The 18,411-nt window shown below is 43.9% G+C and overlaps 4 protein-coding genes across 5 annotated transcripts; 3 read left to right on the top strand and 1 right to left on the bottom strand.

Moving 5' to 3' along the window:
- Positions 1–1,604: 1,604 nt before the first annotated feature.
- On the top strand, positions 1,605–7,202 carry mfrp (membrane frizzled-related protein; the record flags this gene model as incomplete). Its single annotated transcript, XM_084020492.1, has 13 exons — positions 1,605–1,658; positions 2,440–2,548; positions 3,138–3,275; positions 3,500–3,667; positions 3,788–4,007; positions 4,636–4,766; positions 5,110–5,235; positions 5,338–5,414; positions 5,491–5,639; positions 5,774–5,904; positions 6,252–6,386; positions 6,642–6,769; positions 6,891–7,202. The coding sequence occupies 13 exons, from the start codon at positions 1,605–1,607 to the stop codon at positions 7,113–7,115; spliced, it is 1,791 nt and encodes a 596-aa protein (XP_083876618.1). The 3' UTR covers positions 7,116–7,202.
- A 281-nt stretch (positions 7,203–7,483) lies between these two features.
- On the bottom strand, positions 7,484–11,132 carry nudt8 (nudix hydrolase 8). Its single transcript, XM_084019066.1, has 5 exons — positions 10,896–11,132; positions 9,297–10,181; positions 9,084–9,216; positions 8,666–8,743; positions 7,484–8,286 (listed from the first exon to the last, which is right to left on the bottom strand). Exons 2-5 carry the CDS (start codon positions 10,178–10,180, stop codon positions 8,101–8,103), a joined length of 1,281 nt encoding a protein of 426 aa, XP_083875192.1. The 5' UTR covers position 10,181; positions 10,896–11,132; the 3' UTR covers positions 7,484–8,100.
- Positions 11,133–11,469: 337 nt separating this feature from the next.
- On the top strand, positions 11,470–15,103 carry ftr86 (finTRIM family, member 86). The gene is made up of 10 exons (XM_084019065.1): positions 11,470–12,139; positions 12,466–12,561; positions 12,674–12,907; positions 13,024–13,186; positions 13,266–13,361; positions 13,518–13,568; positions 13,785–13,823; positions 13,927–13,992; positions 14,077–14,279; positions 14,585–15,103. Exons 1-10 carry the CDS (start codon positions 11,630–11,632, stop codon positions 14,921–14,923), a joined length of 1,797 nt encoding a protein of 598 aa, XP_083875191.1. The 5' UTR covers positions 11,470–11,629; the 3' UTR covers positions 14,924–15,103.
- A 315-nt stretch (positions 15,104–15,418) lies between these two features.
- Positions 15,419–16,880, top strand: LOC311019943 (complement C1q-like protein 4). 2 transcript variants are annotated; one of them, XM_084019610.1, is made up of 4 exons: positions 15,419–15,885; positions 15,978–16,091; positions 16,177–16,317; positions 16,414–16,880. In XM_084019610.1, the coding sequence occupies exons 1-4, from the start codon at positions 15,879–15,881 to the stop codon at positions 16,845–16,847; spliced, it is 696 nt and encodes a 231-aa protein (XP_083875736.1). In that variant the 5' UTR covers positions 15,419–15,878; the 3' UTR covers positions 16,848–16,880. The 2 variants fall into 2 exon arrangements, with proteins under 2 accessions (XP_083875736.1, XP_083875735.1); XM_084019609.1 differs by having other exon boundaries at positions 15,419–16,091.
- The last annotated feature ends 1,531 nt before the right edge of the window (positions 16,881–18,411 follow it).

Here is an 18,411-nt window from a genome sequence, read left to right as displayed (position 1 = left end):
GGAGTGGGTGTCTGCTGGCAGTTTTAAATGCTGGTCCGAGGCCTGTAGAATCAGCTGGCAATCGGAGTGGCTGTCTGCTGGCAGTTTTTAACGCTGGTCCGTGGTCTGTAGATTCGGCTGGCAATGGGAGTGGCTGTCTGTTGGCAGTTTTAAACGCTGGTCAGAGGCCTGTAGAATTAGCTGGCACTGGGAGTGGGTGCCTGCTGGCAGTTTTAAACGCTGGTCCGAGGCCTGTAGAATCAGCTGGCACTGGGAGTGGCTGTCTGCTGGCAGTTTTAAATGCTGTTCCCAGACATTTAGAATCAGCTGGCACTGGGAGTGAGCTCTTACTTTCCTTTTTGGTCGCACTAGTTTTACCTGTTTCTCGTTGGTTATGACTGTGAAGTCTTGTGTGTATTTGGTGACATTTTATTTCATTAGTCATTTAAAGGTGAATAAAAGCTGCTCCAAACCTTTTTAAATTAAAATATTAAGACACTCAACCGCAATGCCATGAGTCAGCTTTTGGGTAAGCAATAATAATAATTCAATTTTATAGCAGAAGTCATCTCAGGACACTTAATATTGAGCAGGATTAGAATACGCTCAAAATTTCAAGAGTCAACACAATTTCAAAGTCCCAACATCACCCAGGGGCAAGCTTTACAGTGACAGTGGCTAGAAAAAACTGCCTTAATAGGCTTTTAGGCAGAAATCTCGTGCAGCCCAGGCCCTTGGGTTCCAACTGCATTTGGTGTTGGTAGTATAGTAGTAGTAGCATGAGCAGTAGTGGTGGCATTAACAGAAGCATGTATCAAGTAGTAGTCCGTGGCAGCAGGCACAGCCACGCCGAGATGGATCCATCCAACAATGTCGCTGTAGACCAAAAGCAATTGCAATTTCAAATCACAATCTCAACTATGTGGTTCACCATTCCCAAGCCAGACCTTACCCAAGCACTGTTATTCAGATGCCCAATTACCCAGAGGAGTTACTAAATGAATATCTCTGTGCCAATGTTTTGGGGTTAAAGCAGGTGTGTATTGCTCATGTGTATTTGTATTTGCGTGTTTGTGTTCAAGCATGCGTGTGACGTAAAACAGCTCAAAAGATCATTATAAGTATTATAGAGATTTAACAGGGACCCCCATGGCCACCTCCTCCTTCACCTAACCCCTTCTCCCCTTCCCTGTCCTCCCTCCTCCTCTGAGGGGCTCAGTCCTCTCAGCTGACTCGGCTTTGTTCAACACTGTGAAGGACTTTCTAAAACTCTTTTGTTACCACACACGTACCATCAAAACAAGAGAAACACAGGTTGATGCTGCATGGATGTTCTTTTCAAGCCGGGAATTTGGACGTTGAAATACATTCACGTTTTTTGCATTTGTATCTGATTACGGAAAAAGAAAAACTCTACTACGCCGGAGGATTTAAGGCCTTAAACTTATTGCACCTCGGTGGAAGTTTACTGTCGGAGCAACTTGTGAATGATGTTAAGAAAACCCAGGAAAAAATCTGTAACATTCCTTTGTGTAGAAATAGCTCTCTTCACCATGTCACCGTGGATGAATATATCACAACATCAGGCTCTTTAAGACGAGGAGCACTGAAACAGTGGACGAAAGATGTCTGACCTCAGCCAAATTGCAGTGTACTCAGACTCTACGGATATTTATAAGGTGAGTGATGATGATGAGATGTATCATGGTGGTTAATGAAGATAATGTGTAGCACTTGCGTTCCACACTGGACCATATTTATATTCCATTGTATCTAAGAAACTGACTTTTTGGAAAAGCTAGTTTTCTTTTGATAGGATAGGGTATTTTATCCCCTCCACAAAAATGTACTTAATTTCCAGACCACGGACAGTCACTGTGACTCCAGGCAGCAATTACATGATGAGAGCATGTTGGATTTCCCAAAATGCTCTTCAGGCAGTTGCTTCAAAGCAGCTATAATCTATATTTGTATAACAACGATGTATCAAACGACAATGCAAAGGATGCAGCTCGTAGTGATGAAAATACAGATAATTATCACCTGAATCTGCAGCTGCCCTCTGCTTTGCAAAGTGTAGTGAGTATCAGCTAATTAGCACACAACTTGTTTTGGTTCACTCTTACGGCTCTCATGGGTTTATGGTTGCAGCGGTGGGCTGTTTTTGGCAAAAAACCTGCAAAAACCCACTGGTCATACCAGACCAAGTAAAGCTGTAGCAGCAAAGCCCCTGAGCATGTCCAATGTTTTTATTCATTGCTAATGAATTCAACTTACTGAAAAAGTAAAAATATATCTATTAAAAATGTCCATAGTCTTTATTTAAAATCAATGTTTATGACATTTTTTTCTAATTTCTAATCTAGTTTATTTCCACATTCTCTCTCTCTCTCTCTCTCTCTCTCTCTCTCTCTCTCTCTCTCTCTCTCTCTCTCTCTCTCTCTCTCTCTCTCTCATCAGAATGTGTTCTGCAACCCCGCCTTTGAGCTGGAGGGGGAGCGAGAGGAGAGGGTGGAGGGATTCAGGACATCCTCGTCTACCCCTGAACCAATCAAACCGCCAGCAGCTGGTGAGTCAGCCAATCAGCGTGCTGCTTTCTGTGACTAGATTTTATTTTATTGTGTATTTGGATTACAATATTATTGGCTTTAAGTCACATTCTCTCGAAGAACAGTAAAGAGTGTGTAAAACATCGTCGTTATGATTCTCTGTAAAAAAATTTTAAAGGATTAAAGGGACAATCCACCCATTTTACATGTCAAACATCAGATCACGGTTAGTCCCACTTCGCCTAGAAAATAACATTGGTGATGTCATCATGATGTTGTCAGAGTTGTCACACATTGGGCTTGGATACTAAATGTTTGAAAGAACCTCTGTATTAAAAACTGGAAGTGTAGTGTTTGAAGGACATGGGTGGTTAGCATAAAGGGAAAATCTATTAAAGACTCTCTGAAGTTGTTTTATGGGAAATGTTGCGTCTTGTGTTTTTGGTGTTTGATCCTTGATAATAGGAGCTAAATGGAGCCTAAATTTCTGGTTCAGCTTGCTTTGATATTGATCATCTGTCCTTTACAAGCCCAACAATCAATCAAGGCGACCAACATCCCCTCTGTCCTGTCACAAACCCATGTATTTACGTGTGCTCTGTTATTCAGGTCTAGGATGGAGTCTGTTTGGGGTGTGTGTGATGCGTCTGAGAAGCCCCGGTTGTGGCTGGGGGGTTGTGGTGGTCTCTGCTGCTGCCTTGCTCCTGTTAGCAGCCCTCGGACTGGCGCTGGCTCTCATCCTCACGCGTGAGTCGCTGCTGATCCTCAGATCACTCATCATCATCATCATGAAAAAGAAATGCCTGAACCTGATTATAAAGGCTTCTCACAGGTCAAATGATTTCATAAACGGCTGCTATATGTTTTAATGCAAATTGAGTATAATGATATATCATTATTGTAAAAATACTTATATATTTTATATCAAGAATGAGCCTTTTCTCTGATTAGCCTCCCTGTCATGTTTCCAGAGATAAAAGGCCAGGCAGTGGAGGATGAGTTGCTGTCCACCAGCTCTCCAGACCGGCTGAATGTAGGAGAGGGAGCGTCCCATACTTTACCCACAGTCTCTGCTAACAGAAGTCAACAGGAAAGTACATCAACACCACAGCCCACTAGGATCCCCACATCTGAAACACGTGAGTGATTTAAGCAAAACGGTCAAAATCGCATACATATTGTGCATCAATTTCATGTCTGTCCTCTTGAGCTAGCACTTTCCTTTCTTTGCAAGTGAAACTGCTATTCCTTTCTGCAAGGTTGTGGGGGAGTGTTGACTGACTCAGAGGGCAGTTTCAGTTCCCCAAACCACCCTGGATCTTACCCCCCCAACTTGCTGTGCGTGTGGGTGATCCGAGTCACACCGCCATCCCTGGTCCAGATCCACGTTTCCTCTCTGACTGTAGAAGGGCCATCTCCCTGTCTGTTTGACTGGCTCGAAGTGCAGGAGCAGATAGAGCAGAGCTCTGTGGTCACCAGGTTGGTCAGACCCCCAGCTATTTCCATGTATCAAATACTTCCAGGGCGCTTTGTCAGTTTACTCTCCAGGCACAACAGCACTCTTATCAGAAGATTTAAACCGTACTGTATGCTTCTTTTGTAAAAAATTAATAAATAAAGCTATTGAAACTATTATCTATTAGCTATTAACTATTGAAGGAGGGCCAAAGTATGGATATATGCATATGAGTGTATGTAAATGGAAGAATGACTATGATCCAAAGCTCAAATTGACCCATATGCTTGTGTCATTCATGCACAACGAACCTTTCTAGGGTTCATGTCATTACCTTAAATTGTTGGTAGATGGCAGTAAATGTCTGTGCATAAGAGTAGAGTGCCTCTTGGAAAAATTTCAACAGATGAGGAAACTTTTTGCCTGCTTGCATTCTTGGAAAGTTCAAAGGTCGTAACATTCTAAAAGTGTATTTCAAAAACATATGTTGATGAATTATAATGTTATGAAACTGACTCACAAATCCGTTTTAGAATTTACGGTGCCAAGTTCAGACAAACAACTCCAAACTTGTAATATGAAGGGGGGGGTTGACAGATTGTCAAAATAAATGGTGAAGATTAATAAAAGCTCTGTTCTTTTCTCCTGCAGGTTCTGCGGGAGCGTCGCACCGCCGACAGTGAACACAAACAGCAGCACGGTGTGGGTCACCTTCCACTCTGATGGCAGCATCGCAGGCGGCGGCTTCACTGCACAATACAGGGCCATACAGCCTGGACACAGTCAGTAGTGTGTGTGTGTGTGTGCGTGCATATGCAAATTAGAGCTGGGTGTCGTTAAAATGGCAATGACAGTATTTTAACATTATGAACTGTCACTTCAAGAAAACGGATTGGAACAATTTGACATAAAGTACAAACAAATGTGCTGTTGTTCTTTATAACAATAGTCTAGATGGTCTCTTAATTAGGCTATGAGCTTCTCATCCACAGTGTATCATGTGGTATCAGTATCAAATTCAAAGCATCTGAATCTGTATTCAATATTTCCAAATGATACCTAGCCCCCAGACTCTTTGGCTGGTTCAGGTTTGCATCTGAATGTGCATGTGTGTTTATTCCCCAGAGAGCTGCTCCAGAGAAGAGTTTATGTGTGACGGTGGTCGCTGTCTGCTGCCCGTGTCTGTGTGCGATGGTCATCCAAACTGCCACGATGAAGCAGACGAGGCCAACTGCAGCCATAAACATAAAGGTGAGAGCATGCAACCCGAGTTAACAAAAACACAAGTTGAAGTGGACACAAAAGTGAACTTATGGACCACTAAGGTTTCTTTTGTTTTGTTTTTTTTAACAGACTGTGGTGGCCAGAAGACCGGGCCTTCCGGTTACATATCAAGTCCAAACCACCCCAAGCCTTATCCTCACCAGCAGGTACGTCCTCAACCACACTCAAATTACCTTCTTTGGGGCTGTGAAACTAATCTGGTGTTCTTCCGTGTCCAATCAGCTGTGCATATGGTATATATCTGTTGAGGAGGGTCACGTCATCACGCTGAGCTTCAGGAACTTCAGCCTGGAGACTCAGGATGTGTGCGAGTTTGACTACGTAGAAGTGCACGACAGTGTCAGTACTGCAGCTGGCAGAGTGCTGGGAAGGTGACGTCATTTTTTACTCATTTCCTTGTATTTGTGTTGAGGGTAAATACCGATGAATATGTGTCCTCCTTTATATGAGTTGCATAGCCACAGTGGTCTGAAACAGCCTTTGTTTCCCCCTCCCTTTGTCTCAGGTTTTGTGGTACCACCTTCCCTCCAGACCTGACCTCCTCCAGCCCCCACATGACAGTGGTGTTTGTGGCTGATGAGGGAGTGGCTGACAGCGGCTTCAACGCAACATACCAGGCTGTATCCGTCCTCGGCAGTGAGTTCTTGCTAAAGCAAAGTTATATAACCAAAGCGATGGGTGCCTTCATTAGTTCATTGCCTCTGATCCTCCTTTCTTCCCATATTTTCTCCTTTGCTTTATTTCCTGTCTCCTTCACTCCCTTCATTCACATCTTTTAGACCATCCTTCCTTTCTTTTCCTTGCGTCCTTCTTTCCATATGACCTACATGTTAGTCTTCAAATACTGAAAGAGTATACCCAACACTTTGTCCTACTCCTTGAAAGGCCCACATATCCCATTACAGTATTTTCTTCCCATCCCCATGCGTCTTCCCAATGTCACTTTCTGTCACCCTCTCCTGTGTTTCCATCTCCACTTAAAGGGACATGTGGTCCCAGCCAGTTTGCCTGCAGTACAGGGGAGTGCCTCCAGCAGCAGTGGTTGTGTGACGGATGGAGCGACTGCCCTGACGGAGCAGATGAGCAGGGCTGTGGCAACTCCACCTATCCTCCCTTCAGTGAGTCCCTGTTATCGCTGACCCTGATCAGTGTCATAGATAGTTGTTTCCAGTGTTGCTTTTGAAATCACACCCCGAACAACAAAAAACAAAACAAATCAGAATCAGTTTGCAGGAATGGATGATTTTTCAAACTCTGTATTGATTTTCAATCACATAATCTTCTTTATTAGAGAAAGTTCTGTAATGCCAAATATTAAGACTACATAAATGTAGTAAAATAATAGGAATGATGTATTTTCTCCATGCCCTCAGCTTCATCGTGTGAGATCATAGAAGTAGAGATGTGTCAAGGCCTCAACTACAACCTCACCTCATTCCCAAACATCTGGCTGTCCATCGCTGATCAGAGAGAAGCTGCGACGCTCCTCCGACAGTACCGGGTAAAAGCTACTTACATAACAACTTCTTGTTGTTGGTGTACAATCTAAAAAAGAAAATGGGGCTACTTGGTGTCTCAGACATTGAACCTCACATATTCCTTTTCTTTGTTTTGTCATGCAGGTGCTGATGGAGCTGGCGTGCTACGAGCCTTTGCGGAAGCTGCTGTGTGGGATGTTTCTGCCCCAGTGCTGCCCTCAGGGTGGTATCCTGCAGCCCTGCCGCTCAGTGTGCTCCTCTGCCGAGCAGCAATGCAGCCAAGCGCTGGACCTCTTCTCCTTCAGCTGGCCCTTCAACTGCCACCTCCTGCCAGACTCTCAGGACCCCATGGAGTGCTCGCTACCTTGATGCTTCAGGAATTAGATGTGTGAATCGTGTTGTTTGTAAGAGATCTCCACCCCACTGTCTTAAATTTTCCAGATTACCTTTCACACAGACTTGTTTGAGAACTGAAAGGCCTGCATTTTCTGGACTCAGACCAGCAGGTCAACAGCATTCAACAGTTGTGTTGTAGAAAGCAGTTTGACTTGTAGCATGACTGCAACCCTCATTATACAGTGTTGCCTGTAAAGCTTGTGCATGCAGACAATTGTGGCACAGTAGCTATTTAAAAAGTACATCAATTCTTTGTGCACCGTTTGCTTCTACGTCAATCGTGTGAAAACAGATCTCACGTTAAGATCTTACGTTTAAGATAAAATGGACAATACAGGGAGAAAACCTTTAAAAACAACCTTTATTGCGTTGTTGTGTTCATCAACACACCACATGATGCGTTTCTGTCATTCCAGTGTTTGGAACAGAACAGTGCATATTTGATCTAGTGTGAAATAAAATAGGCATGAGCTGGGGAAAAAAAAGAACAATCTAAAACAGGCCTGATGGGATTAAGCCACCTGTGACTCATTGATATAGGTTGTTAAAATTAATGCTTTTTGAAATTGCTGTTATAGAAGATTTCACACTGAATTGAGGATTTGGAAGCATTGGCATTGCTTTTTTGATTACTTCAGATTTGGTCTACAAATTAATGACAAAGACTTCTAACACCGACTCGTTAACAGTGGCAAGATCATTAACACCGTTACACACATGATGCATTCAATAGAGATTTGCATACACCTGAGGCTCTTAAAGTTCACAAGTGGGGGAAAAAAACCTTTCCTGACTGAAAGGAATTGACCTTCATACATGAAAATATTCATATTCACATTGATTCCTGGCAGGATTTTGCTACACAAAGCATGATTGCACATTTTGCCATATTCATATTTTTGAGTCACATGATTGGTTCACTTTGGTACTGTAAACTGAAGAAACTGCATTTGAGCTGCTAAGGAGGGACAATGAGTTTGAGGGTATGGTCTAGGGCGATGGCCGTCAGACCCCACACTCGATGCTTCCCATTACGAAACACTGGGGTGGTGTACCCATATTTGCTGCCAGTGCGGAAGTGTGTGTAGCCACGGTTCTGAGGGTTGCATACGTGGGATAAGGACAGGGTGAAAATCTCTTCCACCTGGATCAGAAACAGTAAAAAAGAACAATAAAACAATCAGAAAATAGATTTTTTTTCACGTATTTGTTTGAGTGTCTATTCATTTCTACTTTCATTTTGTTCGTTTTAAACAGAAAATATCGTTGAGAAGAAATTGACAGATGATAAAAACTGTAGTCTGGATTGAACTGCATTTGTTTAGGTGATGTGTACATGATCTGAACCTAAGGTACCCCTGAAAAAAAATCCCTGACCAACTGTTCAAAATTTGAATTAATAAAATAAATAATCTCCAACATGTTCAAAAAAAACTAAACCTCCTCTCATTTACACATGTCGATGCCTTCCCCGCTCAAACAGATATAAAACATAAGAAGTGCTAAAAGTAGGACAGCTGTACCTCTCCAGGGTTTGGTTTGAAGGACATCTCCTCTAGGGGCCCGAGGTTAGCCAGCACAGGAGCAATCATCATCCCTGACTGATGAGAAAGGGCCAAAGACACAACCGGCATAAGAGTGAAACAAAGACTCAGACAAAGGCACAAGCAATTCCTTCAGCACTTGGAACTTGTGATGAGCATTGTTTATGTTTTCATTATTTTCACTAAGATTTTGAAAAAAAGTTGTTGACAGATGAAACGCTTCTTAAAATAATTTGTTTTGCTTATTTAACGATAATAAAACAAAACAAATAAAAAAACAATGCAGCAAATCAACCACAGTTTAAGAAAACAAGCCCTACAGTAATGATTGCATCATGACTTTTTAAATTAATGGTGGAATTTAAGTCTTACAGTCATAACAGCACTTTGCACTCACCATGTCCCTGAGAGGCTTCAAGATGCCCCAGACCTTCTCTGTTGCCACGGAAACGCCAAGCTCTTCCTTGGCTTCCCTCAATGCTGTGGCCACTACATCTCTATCCGATGGATCACTCTTCCCTCCTGCAAAGCTACAAATGACTGGGAATGAAGAGGGACACGGTACTCTACTGGAGTTTTTTAAAAATGTAGTTTCTAGCCTGCCACTTACCTGACATCACCCTTGTGCCTGCCCTTCAGTGTGCTAGAGCGCAGAGTGAAAAGAAACGCCGGCTCCCCCTCAATAGAGCAAAGAGAGACCAGGACTGATGCCCATCTCCCCTGGTTCTTTCCCCGGTTCTGATTAGCCCCCTTTTTCTCCGTGTCCACCTCATACAGCTTCAAGTTGGGCCCCAGGCTCTGTCTACACCGATTTTCATTCTTCAGGGAAAGACAGGTCCTCCAGCCTTCTGCCACATGAGGGGCAGCCTGATGAACTGCCCTGGTTTTGAGGCTGGAGAGTTTTTGTCTACTGTGAAAGTGGCTCAAAATCCATGGCATATTTGACAGCGAGCTGAAAGGTCTAACACTGTGCCGTCTACAATATAAATGGCTTTGAAGAAAGTTACTTTGAGTCTTATAGGTAAATCTGAGTGAAGGTTGGCAAATGTCCCACTGTCTTCTCCAGTGTTGAAGGCAAGTTGTGTTGATCAAACAGTCCGGGTAAGTGCTCTCAGCGTTGAGGTTTTGACCTAAATCTTTCACTACAGCACATTTCCAAGAGTCAAATGCTTTTGCGGTGGCAGAAACCTGACGGAGGTGATAATGGCTGGACAAAAGGACTTTGGATGGGAGGTTTTGAAATGAAGCCTCTCTCAGCTTCTGATTGTCACCGTTAAATAAAGACAGTGGTGTTGAAGGGGACACCATCTCTGTGGACAACGATGACCCCTCCTTACTTGCATGGATCCCGTCATATCTCCTTCTCTTAACATCTCTTGCACCCTGCCATCCAGCAGCAGTGTGCTCAGAGAAGGCAGAGAGGTGGGATTCTCTGGATAGCAGCAATTGCCTTGGGGGACAACACCAAATCAGGACCTGGGGGGCCCTAAACATCCTAGGAAAGAGAAACACATGAAGACAGTCGTGAAAGCATCAGTCAGTCTCACAGCTCCGGTGATCTATGAATACGACATGGACCCACTTGCGGAGGAGTGACGATTAACGTTACGTCTGGGTGATGATGTTAGCATCAGCTGGTGATGAGGTGAAAACCCGGCTAATCCGAGCGTGGACGATTCCCCAAATTTAAGAATCACTACTATAACAGTCTGACCATACCATCATCTTAATTATGATACGTACCCGGAACATGTATATTTACCTTATGTCATCTAAACCCATGAAGTCCAGCTGTTAGTCCCCAAGTTTGCTATGGGTAATAGGTTCAGTCGCTATCAAACTTTGGCTAGCTAACGTTAGCTAGCTTGTCCGAGTTCGACAGCTACGCTAAACACATGTATGTTTTTTATTCACTTTACGTTAAAATAACAGCTTTTTTGGCTTCTCCACTATCGCCCAAATCTATCAAAATATGGTTTGGGAGTCGCAAATACATTCTTTGGCCATTAAAATCAGATGTCGAAGTGTACGCAGGCTAGCTAGCCTGCTAAAACGTTAGCATTAAAACAGCAAACAAAGCAAGGTTAATGTATCCCAAAGCTAAACGTGAACTATGGGCAACGGGAAGGGCCCCGCACGCAGTCACAAACAACACCTCAATTACCCATGTTTTAAATAAAAACGTCATTTGACGGCGGAAAATTCTCACCTTGAAAGTTGAATCAACAGCTTGGCCTCTCGCCCAGTTAGCCGGCTGCCACTAGTCAATATGGGGGAGAGTAGCTTCAAGAGCGTCAGGTCTGCCCTCACTGCGCTAACGCCAGACTCATTCACAACTCTTTGGCTTGTGTTGCTGAGGGATGGGTGAGGCAGAACATGTATATTAGTTACTAATAAAACATTTTAAACATCAGTAGGCCACCCCAGAATTGTTTGCACATTTGCATCATAAGCCAAGTCCTAAGGTGAAAAACCAGTCTGTCCTCATTGCACTCCTCCTAGGCCCGCTAGGCCTTGACTAAAACATTTTCAGTATTTCTAACCAGCCCTAACATCACTATCTGGCTCTACTCAACTCTAAACATTATATGATTCCATTCCTGGTCATAAGTGAATTTTAACAGGGACATTACATTGTCATTATTGTAGTTCATTTATTCAATTTATCATTTGGCAAACTGGGAAGCACCTATGACATAAGGAAGAGAAACTCCTCACCCCACCTGTTTTGCCAGCCCCACCCTGAGACCGGGCTGTCTTAAAGCAGCATGAGTTTCATGTGAACTGGCATTTCAGCCTTGCCATGTTGGGCTGTATTTGCTTGAACTTAAAATACTTGCTTGAATTCCTCTAGTTCTGTGTTCAAACGGAGAAACCTGCGGTTCATCCAGGTCTGACCTCCAAGAAGTCCAGCTCATCCTTCTCCGTTCCACCCAGCACCATATGGCCTCAGCCTGGTCTGAAGAGGAGACCTTTGTCTGCTCAGTATGCCTGGACACGCTGAAGGACCCAGCCACTCTACCCTGCGGACATTCATACTGCCTGGCTTGTATCCAGAGCCACTGGGACAAGAGAGATAGACAGGGCAAGCACAGTTGCCCCCAGTGTAGGCAGGTCTTCAACCCACGGCCCTCCCTGGCTAAGAGCACTGTGCTAGCGGAGGCTATGGAGAAACTGAGAACCAACAGCCTCAAGCAAAGCTCCACCACCACTGTCTCCTCTGCCCCGCCATCGATGCCTATCTACCTGGAGGTCCTACCGGCTAGAGAGCAGCAACAGGGCAGCATTTACCCTCGGCTGCCCGGACTGGACCCCAGGGCCTGCCCTCAACACAACCGACCTCTTGACCTGTTTTGCCATGAAGACAGGGAGTGCGTTTGTGAGGTGTGTTGCCAGCAAGGGCACAAGGGACATCGTGTGCTCCAACCACAGGAAGAGAGGAAGGAGAGACAGGTATGTAATGGACAAGGTGAATTTCACCAGGGTGACATTATTAGTGTTCTTCTGTAGTTTTTCTTTTTATCTCTCATGTTGGTTTTGGTGTTTAAAATGAGGTGCAGGTGAATCAATAGGAGTGTTGTCATGAGTCTAGCATTTTAGAAATGTAGCTGAACCTGAAGTAGACTACTTGTAAAATTGTTTTTTTACTGCGCATTTGTTGACGTGTTCTTCCTCTTCACTTCTTCAAGGCCAAAATGTATTGTAACACGTGGCCTCTTTTCTATACCTGTATCTATCCTGAGCAATGGATGATGATATGTGTGTACGTGTGTGTCTAGAAAGAGCTGGTTCAAATGCAAGAAGACATCCAGAAGAGAATCCAGGCGACTGAAAAGAGTCTAGTGGAGCTCCCACATGTTGCTCGCCAACACAAGGTTAGTAACAGTTATCATTGTTTGGTGTATAAACCTTTGTGCTAAGACGTCTTGCTTGTATACACATTTACATTCTCTGCACCTTCTTCTCCTCTGCTGTGTGTCCTCCCAGGCCTTGGTGCAAGCTCTAAAGCAAGAAAGCGCTGATTTATTCTCGGCGCTCATCAAGGATGTGAATGGAACAGGCATCCAGGTCGGTGAGGTCCTCAGCACCCATGAGACCTCCTTAGGCAGCCGGGTCGAGGGGCAGATCCACAGACTGGAGCAGGAGGTTGCTCCGCTGCGATGGAAGAGCGAGGAGCTCAGCAGGCTGGCCGACACGCAGGACCACATCTGCTTCTTGAAGGTGATTAGTGTGAGGCGGGGTGTTGCCTGGGCATGGATTTGATTTTAATAACACAAGATAAATAAACACCATCAACTGTTTTTTAATCATTATATTTTGTGTTATTTATTCTGAAGAATTTCTTCATCATGGAGCCGCTGGATCCAACTGGTGCAACAGGAGAGTCCGTACTGTGTCAGGAGGAAGCGGTGGTAGCCGCCGTCCGCTCGGCCATGAGGGAACTACAAGAGTCAATACAGGACCTCTGCAAAGCCAGTCTGGACAAGATCGTCACATTAGGTCAGCATTCTTCTTCTCTTCTCTCCTCCTCGCCTCCCTTCTCTTCTTCAGGCAGTCAAAATGTTCCTTTTCTTTGTAGTGAATCCTGATCCTGTGGCCATGACACCCAACGGGGCAGCAGCAGAAGCAGCAGCCACTACAGCAGCTGTTGGTCAGGCCACCGCACAAAGCACAGGTACGGTCACTTAAAATCACCCAGCGAGACACGAGCACGGAACACGTTCAAGCTGAGAACAACTTTGAGTTTTAGAGTGTTGCAGTTAAACTTATAAATGGAAGAAAGGGAAACCTTCAGATGTGTTTGTCACAACTCACCCGCTCTTTCCTGTAGTGTATGAGATGAAATGTGTCCCTCCACCTCTGCCACCTCCACGACCTCAAGGTAAGTTACTTTAGAAACGTTGCATACAGTATGTCTGTGGCTTCTAAAACAAATGGACTGGAAAGGGTTTAAATGTAGCTGTAAGAAAGTCCCTGAGTTCATATTTGGAATAAGACTATGGAGTAGACTACATGAAAAAAATAATTGAATTGAGACTTAATTTGGTTTTGACCTGTTACTTTGTTTAATTTCCCCCCAATCTCTATGGACATGAAGCTTCAGCGCCCACTTCACCCTTCCCTCCTCCAGCTCAAGGTAAATACAAAAGCAGCAAACGCTGTCTGTAGATATCCTTCAACCACTTAGATGATTTTTCGATCCCTGATTTGATATATTCATTTTTGTTTTTCCCTCTAAGCACCTCCTGTAACAACAGTGGGACTTGCTAATCTGGAACCAAAGACAAGAGAAGAATTGCTGAAATGTGAGTCCATCATACTCCATCAAATGAAACAGAATATTGAACACAAGGTCAAGGTCTCCATTGAAATGCATCCTCTCCCTTCAGTTCGCTTCGAACCCACCATGGACGCCAGCACGGTGTATCGTCATGTGCAGCTGTCGGACGATGGTCGTAAGGCCACGATGCGGGCTGAGAACCTGAACCCACCAGAGCACCCAGAACGCTTCCAATTCTGGAGACAGGTTCTCTGCAGAGAGGCCCTGGCAGGGAGCCCTTACTACTGGGAGGTGGAGTGGACTGGCAAGAAGGTGGATACATCAGTGGCAATTGGGTGGTTTCAGCTATGTGCAGGCTTCATGCAATGTATAATTTGAGAATTAAACATTTGTATTTGTCCAAAATTTAAGTAGTACTAATCGATTCAATACCTGCAAACCAATGGCATTTCCATCAGCCTCAGCTGTACTGTGTTTTCAAATAACAATACTAATTTGAGGTTTTCACTGACATCCCTTTACATGTTAGCCTACTTTTTATAGTTTCCCGTCACTGCCATTTGCAGTCACGATTTGTTTGCTTTTCTAATCATGCTCTCCCTTGTCCCACCATTCAGATCACCATCGGCGTGGCCTACAAGGACATGGAACGCAAGGGTTCTGATGACAAAAGCCGTTTAGGCCACAATGCTCTGTCTTGGAGCTTGTACTGGTCTGGGACCGGCTTCTCCTTCTGGCACAATGGCCAGGAAAAACTGCTGGGCTCGCCTAAGGCCCGGCGGATCGGCGTCTATCTGGATCAGCATGCAGGGATTCTGGCCTTTTATTGCATCACCCACGACCAGGCTGAGCTCATCCACCTGCACCAGGACCAGTTCACTGGCCCAATGCACCCAGGGTTCAGGTTCTGGACAGGAGTAGGGGCTGCAGTGACTATTTGCCAATTGGACTTATAACTTACTCCAATTGGAGTTATGATGGGCTGCTATATATAGAAACCTGCTTTACTGGGAAAATGTGCAACTTTAAAATATTATTAGGAATGTATACATGTGCTCTGTGGATCCTTGTAGAGAAGAAACAAGAATGTTCTGGAATGTTTGTTTGTTTTTTTGTTTTTGTTTTTTTGCACCAACCTTTGTTGATGTGATGTAAATTTCCTAATCATGAATTAAAGGGCAATAAACACATTTCATCCATGCATCTTATTAAAAAAAAACATTATTTTTAGATGAATGTCAACTTAAAGCATTGTTGATGGTTTAAGTCACTCCACACAAATACAAATTCTATTCTATGTAACTAAAGCAATAACCAGAGTGCTGCTGATGTTATCTTCGATCCCCCCACCCTTCGGTGACCTGGATGCTTTAAACTCCCCTTCCATTCTTAAGTTGTAGTGTCTTTAGTATTCCCGCATGGATTTTAGAAAAACTAGATGAGCCTGATTGGGCTTTTGTCCACTCATTCTTTACTCTTGACACAACATTAACCAATACAATGCAGTGTCCTGATCTGGCTTCAATCATTTATTTTGACTGAATTTGAAATTCACAGGAAGAAAGTCCTCTTCCACACGGTGGCAACAGCTAGAGCTTAAAAGACATAGAAAGATATAGTAAGCACTGATGGCATGATGGGAATGCTGACCGTATTACATAACATGCTACAGAGGATCGATGTTAACCTGACCTACATCTGCCACAAACAAAGCCCCGAAGTGTTGAGTGTGTCTGTGAAGCCCACACTCATATGTGTAGGTACAGAGGTGTGTGGATACAGGTATGAAGGCAAAAAAGTGTGACGGGAAAGAGGGGAGGAGCTATAGAATAGACATATATAGGTGTAACTGATGACCAGTCAGTCACACTTTCTGCTTTCCCGAAGCCATCATCACTGATCTTCATCACCATGCGAGGTGAGACTATACCAGTTGTAAAAGTTGTTGCTCAATATTGTGATTCTTTCCGGGTGTAATACCTTATATGTCGTTTGCTCTTCTACTCCCAGCTACTTTATTGCTGTGTTTATTGGAAGCAGTCTTAGTCCAGGCTGATGATTATTCTTGGACTGGGACTAACACAAACGGGGCGAAATCTGGTGTCAATCCCCCAACGGAAAACGGTGAGAGATTTTTTGAAGGAAAACTAAATGAAAGTCATGGGACATGGTCAGTGTGTCTGATGGCCTACTGTATTTGTGTGTTTAGCATGTCTTACAGACCAGGCGTCCTGTGGCTGCTGTCTGATGCAGCAGCAGTTACACAGGATGAAAGTGTTCTTTAACACCACCCTCAATGCGCTAGATAAGGAACTGCTCAAAACAATGAACATCCTGAACAATGTCAGAGGTGAGACACAAACCGGAACCAGAACCAACTCTGTCACGTATCCCACTTGAGGGGCTTTTCACAGTGTAACTTTATGTTTTTCTCCTGCATCTCCAGCCAGCCGCAGTGCCTTCTCTGTCTCTCTAACCAATGAAAACAAATTGACCTGCCTTGGCCCTTACCGTGATGACAAGATCATCAAATACCAACATGTCTTCATCAACCTGGGTGGCGGCTACAGTACGCAGACCGGCATCTTCACGGTTCCACGCTCTGGTGTCTACAGCCTGGCCCTCACCGTCTACAGCGACGCCGGGTCTCCCGGTAACACCTTGGCCGCCTGCGCAAGTCTGCTGGTGAACGGCCAGTTGGTGGCAGGACCCAAAGAAAGAAATACGCAAGACCAAGAAGACAGTGCCACTATAGTCGTGGCCCTCCACCTGAAAGCTGGGGACCAGGTAGCTGTCAACCTCCCCATCGGATGTTTCCTCTGCGATGACAGCAGCCACTATAATACTTTCACTGGTTTCCTGCTGTATGCTACTGACTAAGCACTGGGATTTCTATCAACTCTTGCCTTACTGATCGAGTCATCTTCGTTCAAACATTACAAATGACATTTCATAATGTTGTATGTCTATGTTCTGTTTTAATGTGATAGAAATTGTGATGGAAATCTGTGATTCATCTGTAAAATTGGAAATAAATAAATAAAATAGGATTCTAAACCAAATAGTAGCATTCTGAAGTATTTTGTTTTAATCCCCACAACGACACACTGGAGAGTCAAAGCAGTAGTCCCTTGATGTAGTTTTGCACTCCTATGACTCTGTGGACAGATATCAACTTTCTTATTCCATGCATCCATCTTCCTTGTCAAACACTTGCTCCCACATTACCATTAAATTACATGAAACAAAGCCTCAACAGTTTGTTAAGAGGTTCAGGCAGGGCTCTCAAGTCTCACGCATTGGGCGTGAGACACGCATTTCAACTTGTTCACACGCCACATCTAGTATTTCTCACGCAGACAAATTACCGGGACAATTAAAAAAAACGTTTTCATATTTTACGAAAATAGTTCACCGAAATGTGTTTCTGAAAACATTTTATGCGAAAAATAAGCTATGCAGTTGCTGAATCTGTCTTTATTTTAGTTCGACAACGGTCAGTTTAGAAGATTTTCGAGAGCTTGCGGGAGCGTCGCGATGCCCCGTCTCTCGAAACTCGCCGTGCCACAAAGAAATTGCACGGCTTCTTACATAGACAATGAATGGGAAGCATTGAAATAACGCTGCCTGTGGACAAGTACCTTCAGCCAAAATCTCATACTGAACTAAGACTAAAACTTGAGAGCCCTGGGTTCAGGGGTGTACTGCTAGCATCGTCTAATGTAGCCTTCGTTGCTATTCATAATAGCATGATGGAGGAGCAGGTTACAGAGGTCTAGTAAGCTCACTTCTTGGCAAACAGAGGTCACATCTTTCAGACTGAACTTTTAATTTCAACATGTTTTTAGGCATTTAACCACAATACTCTAAGTGCTCTCTGTATCACGTACCACAGGTAAATAACTACACTACTTGATAGTGTTCATGCTAATAGGAGCCTGGCACGCTATCCATTAAGCCATTTCGACATCACCTAATGTGCATGTCACGTTCTTGTTGCACGGCAACAGCTCTGTCACTCTAAAGGATTCTCATCGAAGAACAACTAATACATGACGGCAAATATTTTGTGTTAAGTGTGACCTTTGTTTCTTATGGCCTATATGTCAGTTACTTTTAAGGTAAGGGGTTGGAAAATCTGCACTGGGGACAACACAGATTTGAGCATTTGTTTAACCTTTGTGTCGTGTTCGTTTCTCCCCCCTTACTTTAGTGTTCCCGGTCAAATTTGACCGGCCTGTTTTAACTGCTCTTACATTAACACAAAAACCACTGATCATCACCAAATTTTATTTACTCCCCTTTAAGCTGTTAACAATGTCTCAGACTACTGGTTTACATGAATAACTGCAGTGAATATTGAAATTGTACACTTTATTCCAAAATTCGCATGTATTGTAAAAAATCATTTTCAACAGAGACCAAATTCACAAAACATCAGAAC

Source organism: Eutrigla gurnardus, assembly GCF_963514095.1.
Source record: "Eutrigla gurnardus genome assembly, chromosome: 10".
Taxonomy (NCBI): Eukaryota; Metazoa; Chordata; class Actinopteri; order Perciformes; family Triglidae; genus Eutrigla; species Eutrigla gurnardus.
The sequence above is the reverse complement of the archived record's forward strand: the minus strand, read 5'-3'. Positions and strand labels throughout refer to the sequence as shown.

What these genes read in the sequence shown, in the direction of transcription:
- nudt8 (XM_084019066.1), bottom strand. Translation starts at nt 10,180, where the DNA reads ATGTTTAGGGCCCCCCAGGTCCTGATTTGGTGTTGTCCCCCAAGGCAA. An exon ending in TGAAGCCTCTCAGGGACATG is followed by an intron (nt 8,744 to 9,083) that starts GTGAGTGCAAAG and finishes CTTTCTCATCAG; the next exon opens with TCAGGGATGATGATTGCTCC. An exon ending in TCAAACCAAACCCTGGAGAG is followed by an intron (nt 8,287 to 8,665) that starts GTACAGCTGTCC and finishes TTTCTGATCCAG; the next exon opens with GTGGAAGAGATTTTCACCCT.
- ftr86 (XM_084019065.1), top strand. Translation starts at nt 11,630, where the DNA reads ATGGCCTCAGCCTGGTCTGAAGAGGAGACCTTTGTCTGCTCAGTATGC. An exon ending in ACCACATCTGCTTCTTGAAG is followed by an intron (nt 12,908 to 13,023) that starts GTGATTAGTGTG and finishes TTTATTCTGAAG; the next exon opens with AATTTCTTCATCATGGAGCC. An exon ending in TGGAGTGGACTGGCAAGAAG is followed by an intron (nt 14,280 to 14,584) that starts GTGGATACATCA and finishes CCCACCATTCAG; the next exon opens with ATCACCATCGGCGTGGCCTA.
- LOC311019943 (XM_084019609.1), top strand. Translation starts at nt 15,953, where the DNA reads ATGTCGTTTGCTCTTCTACTCCCAGCTACTTTATTGCTGTGTTTATTG. An exon ending in CAATCCCCCAACGGAAAACG is followed by an intron (nt 16,092 to 16,176) that starts GTGAGAGATTTT and finishes TTGTGTGTTTAG; the next exon opens with CATGTCTTACAGACCAGGCG. An exon ending in CATCCTGAACAATGTCAGAG is followed by an intron (nt 16,318 to 16,413) that starts GTGAGACACAAA and finishes CTGCATCTCCAG; the next exon opens with CCAGCCGCAGTGCCTTCTCT.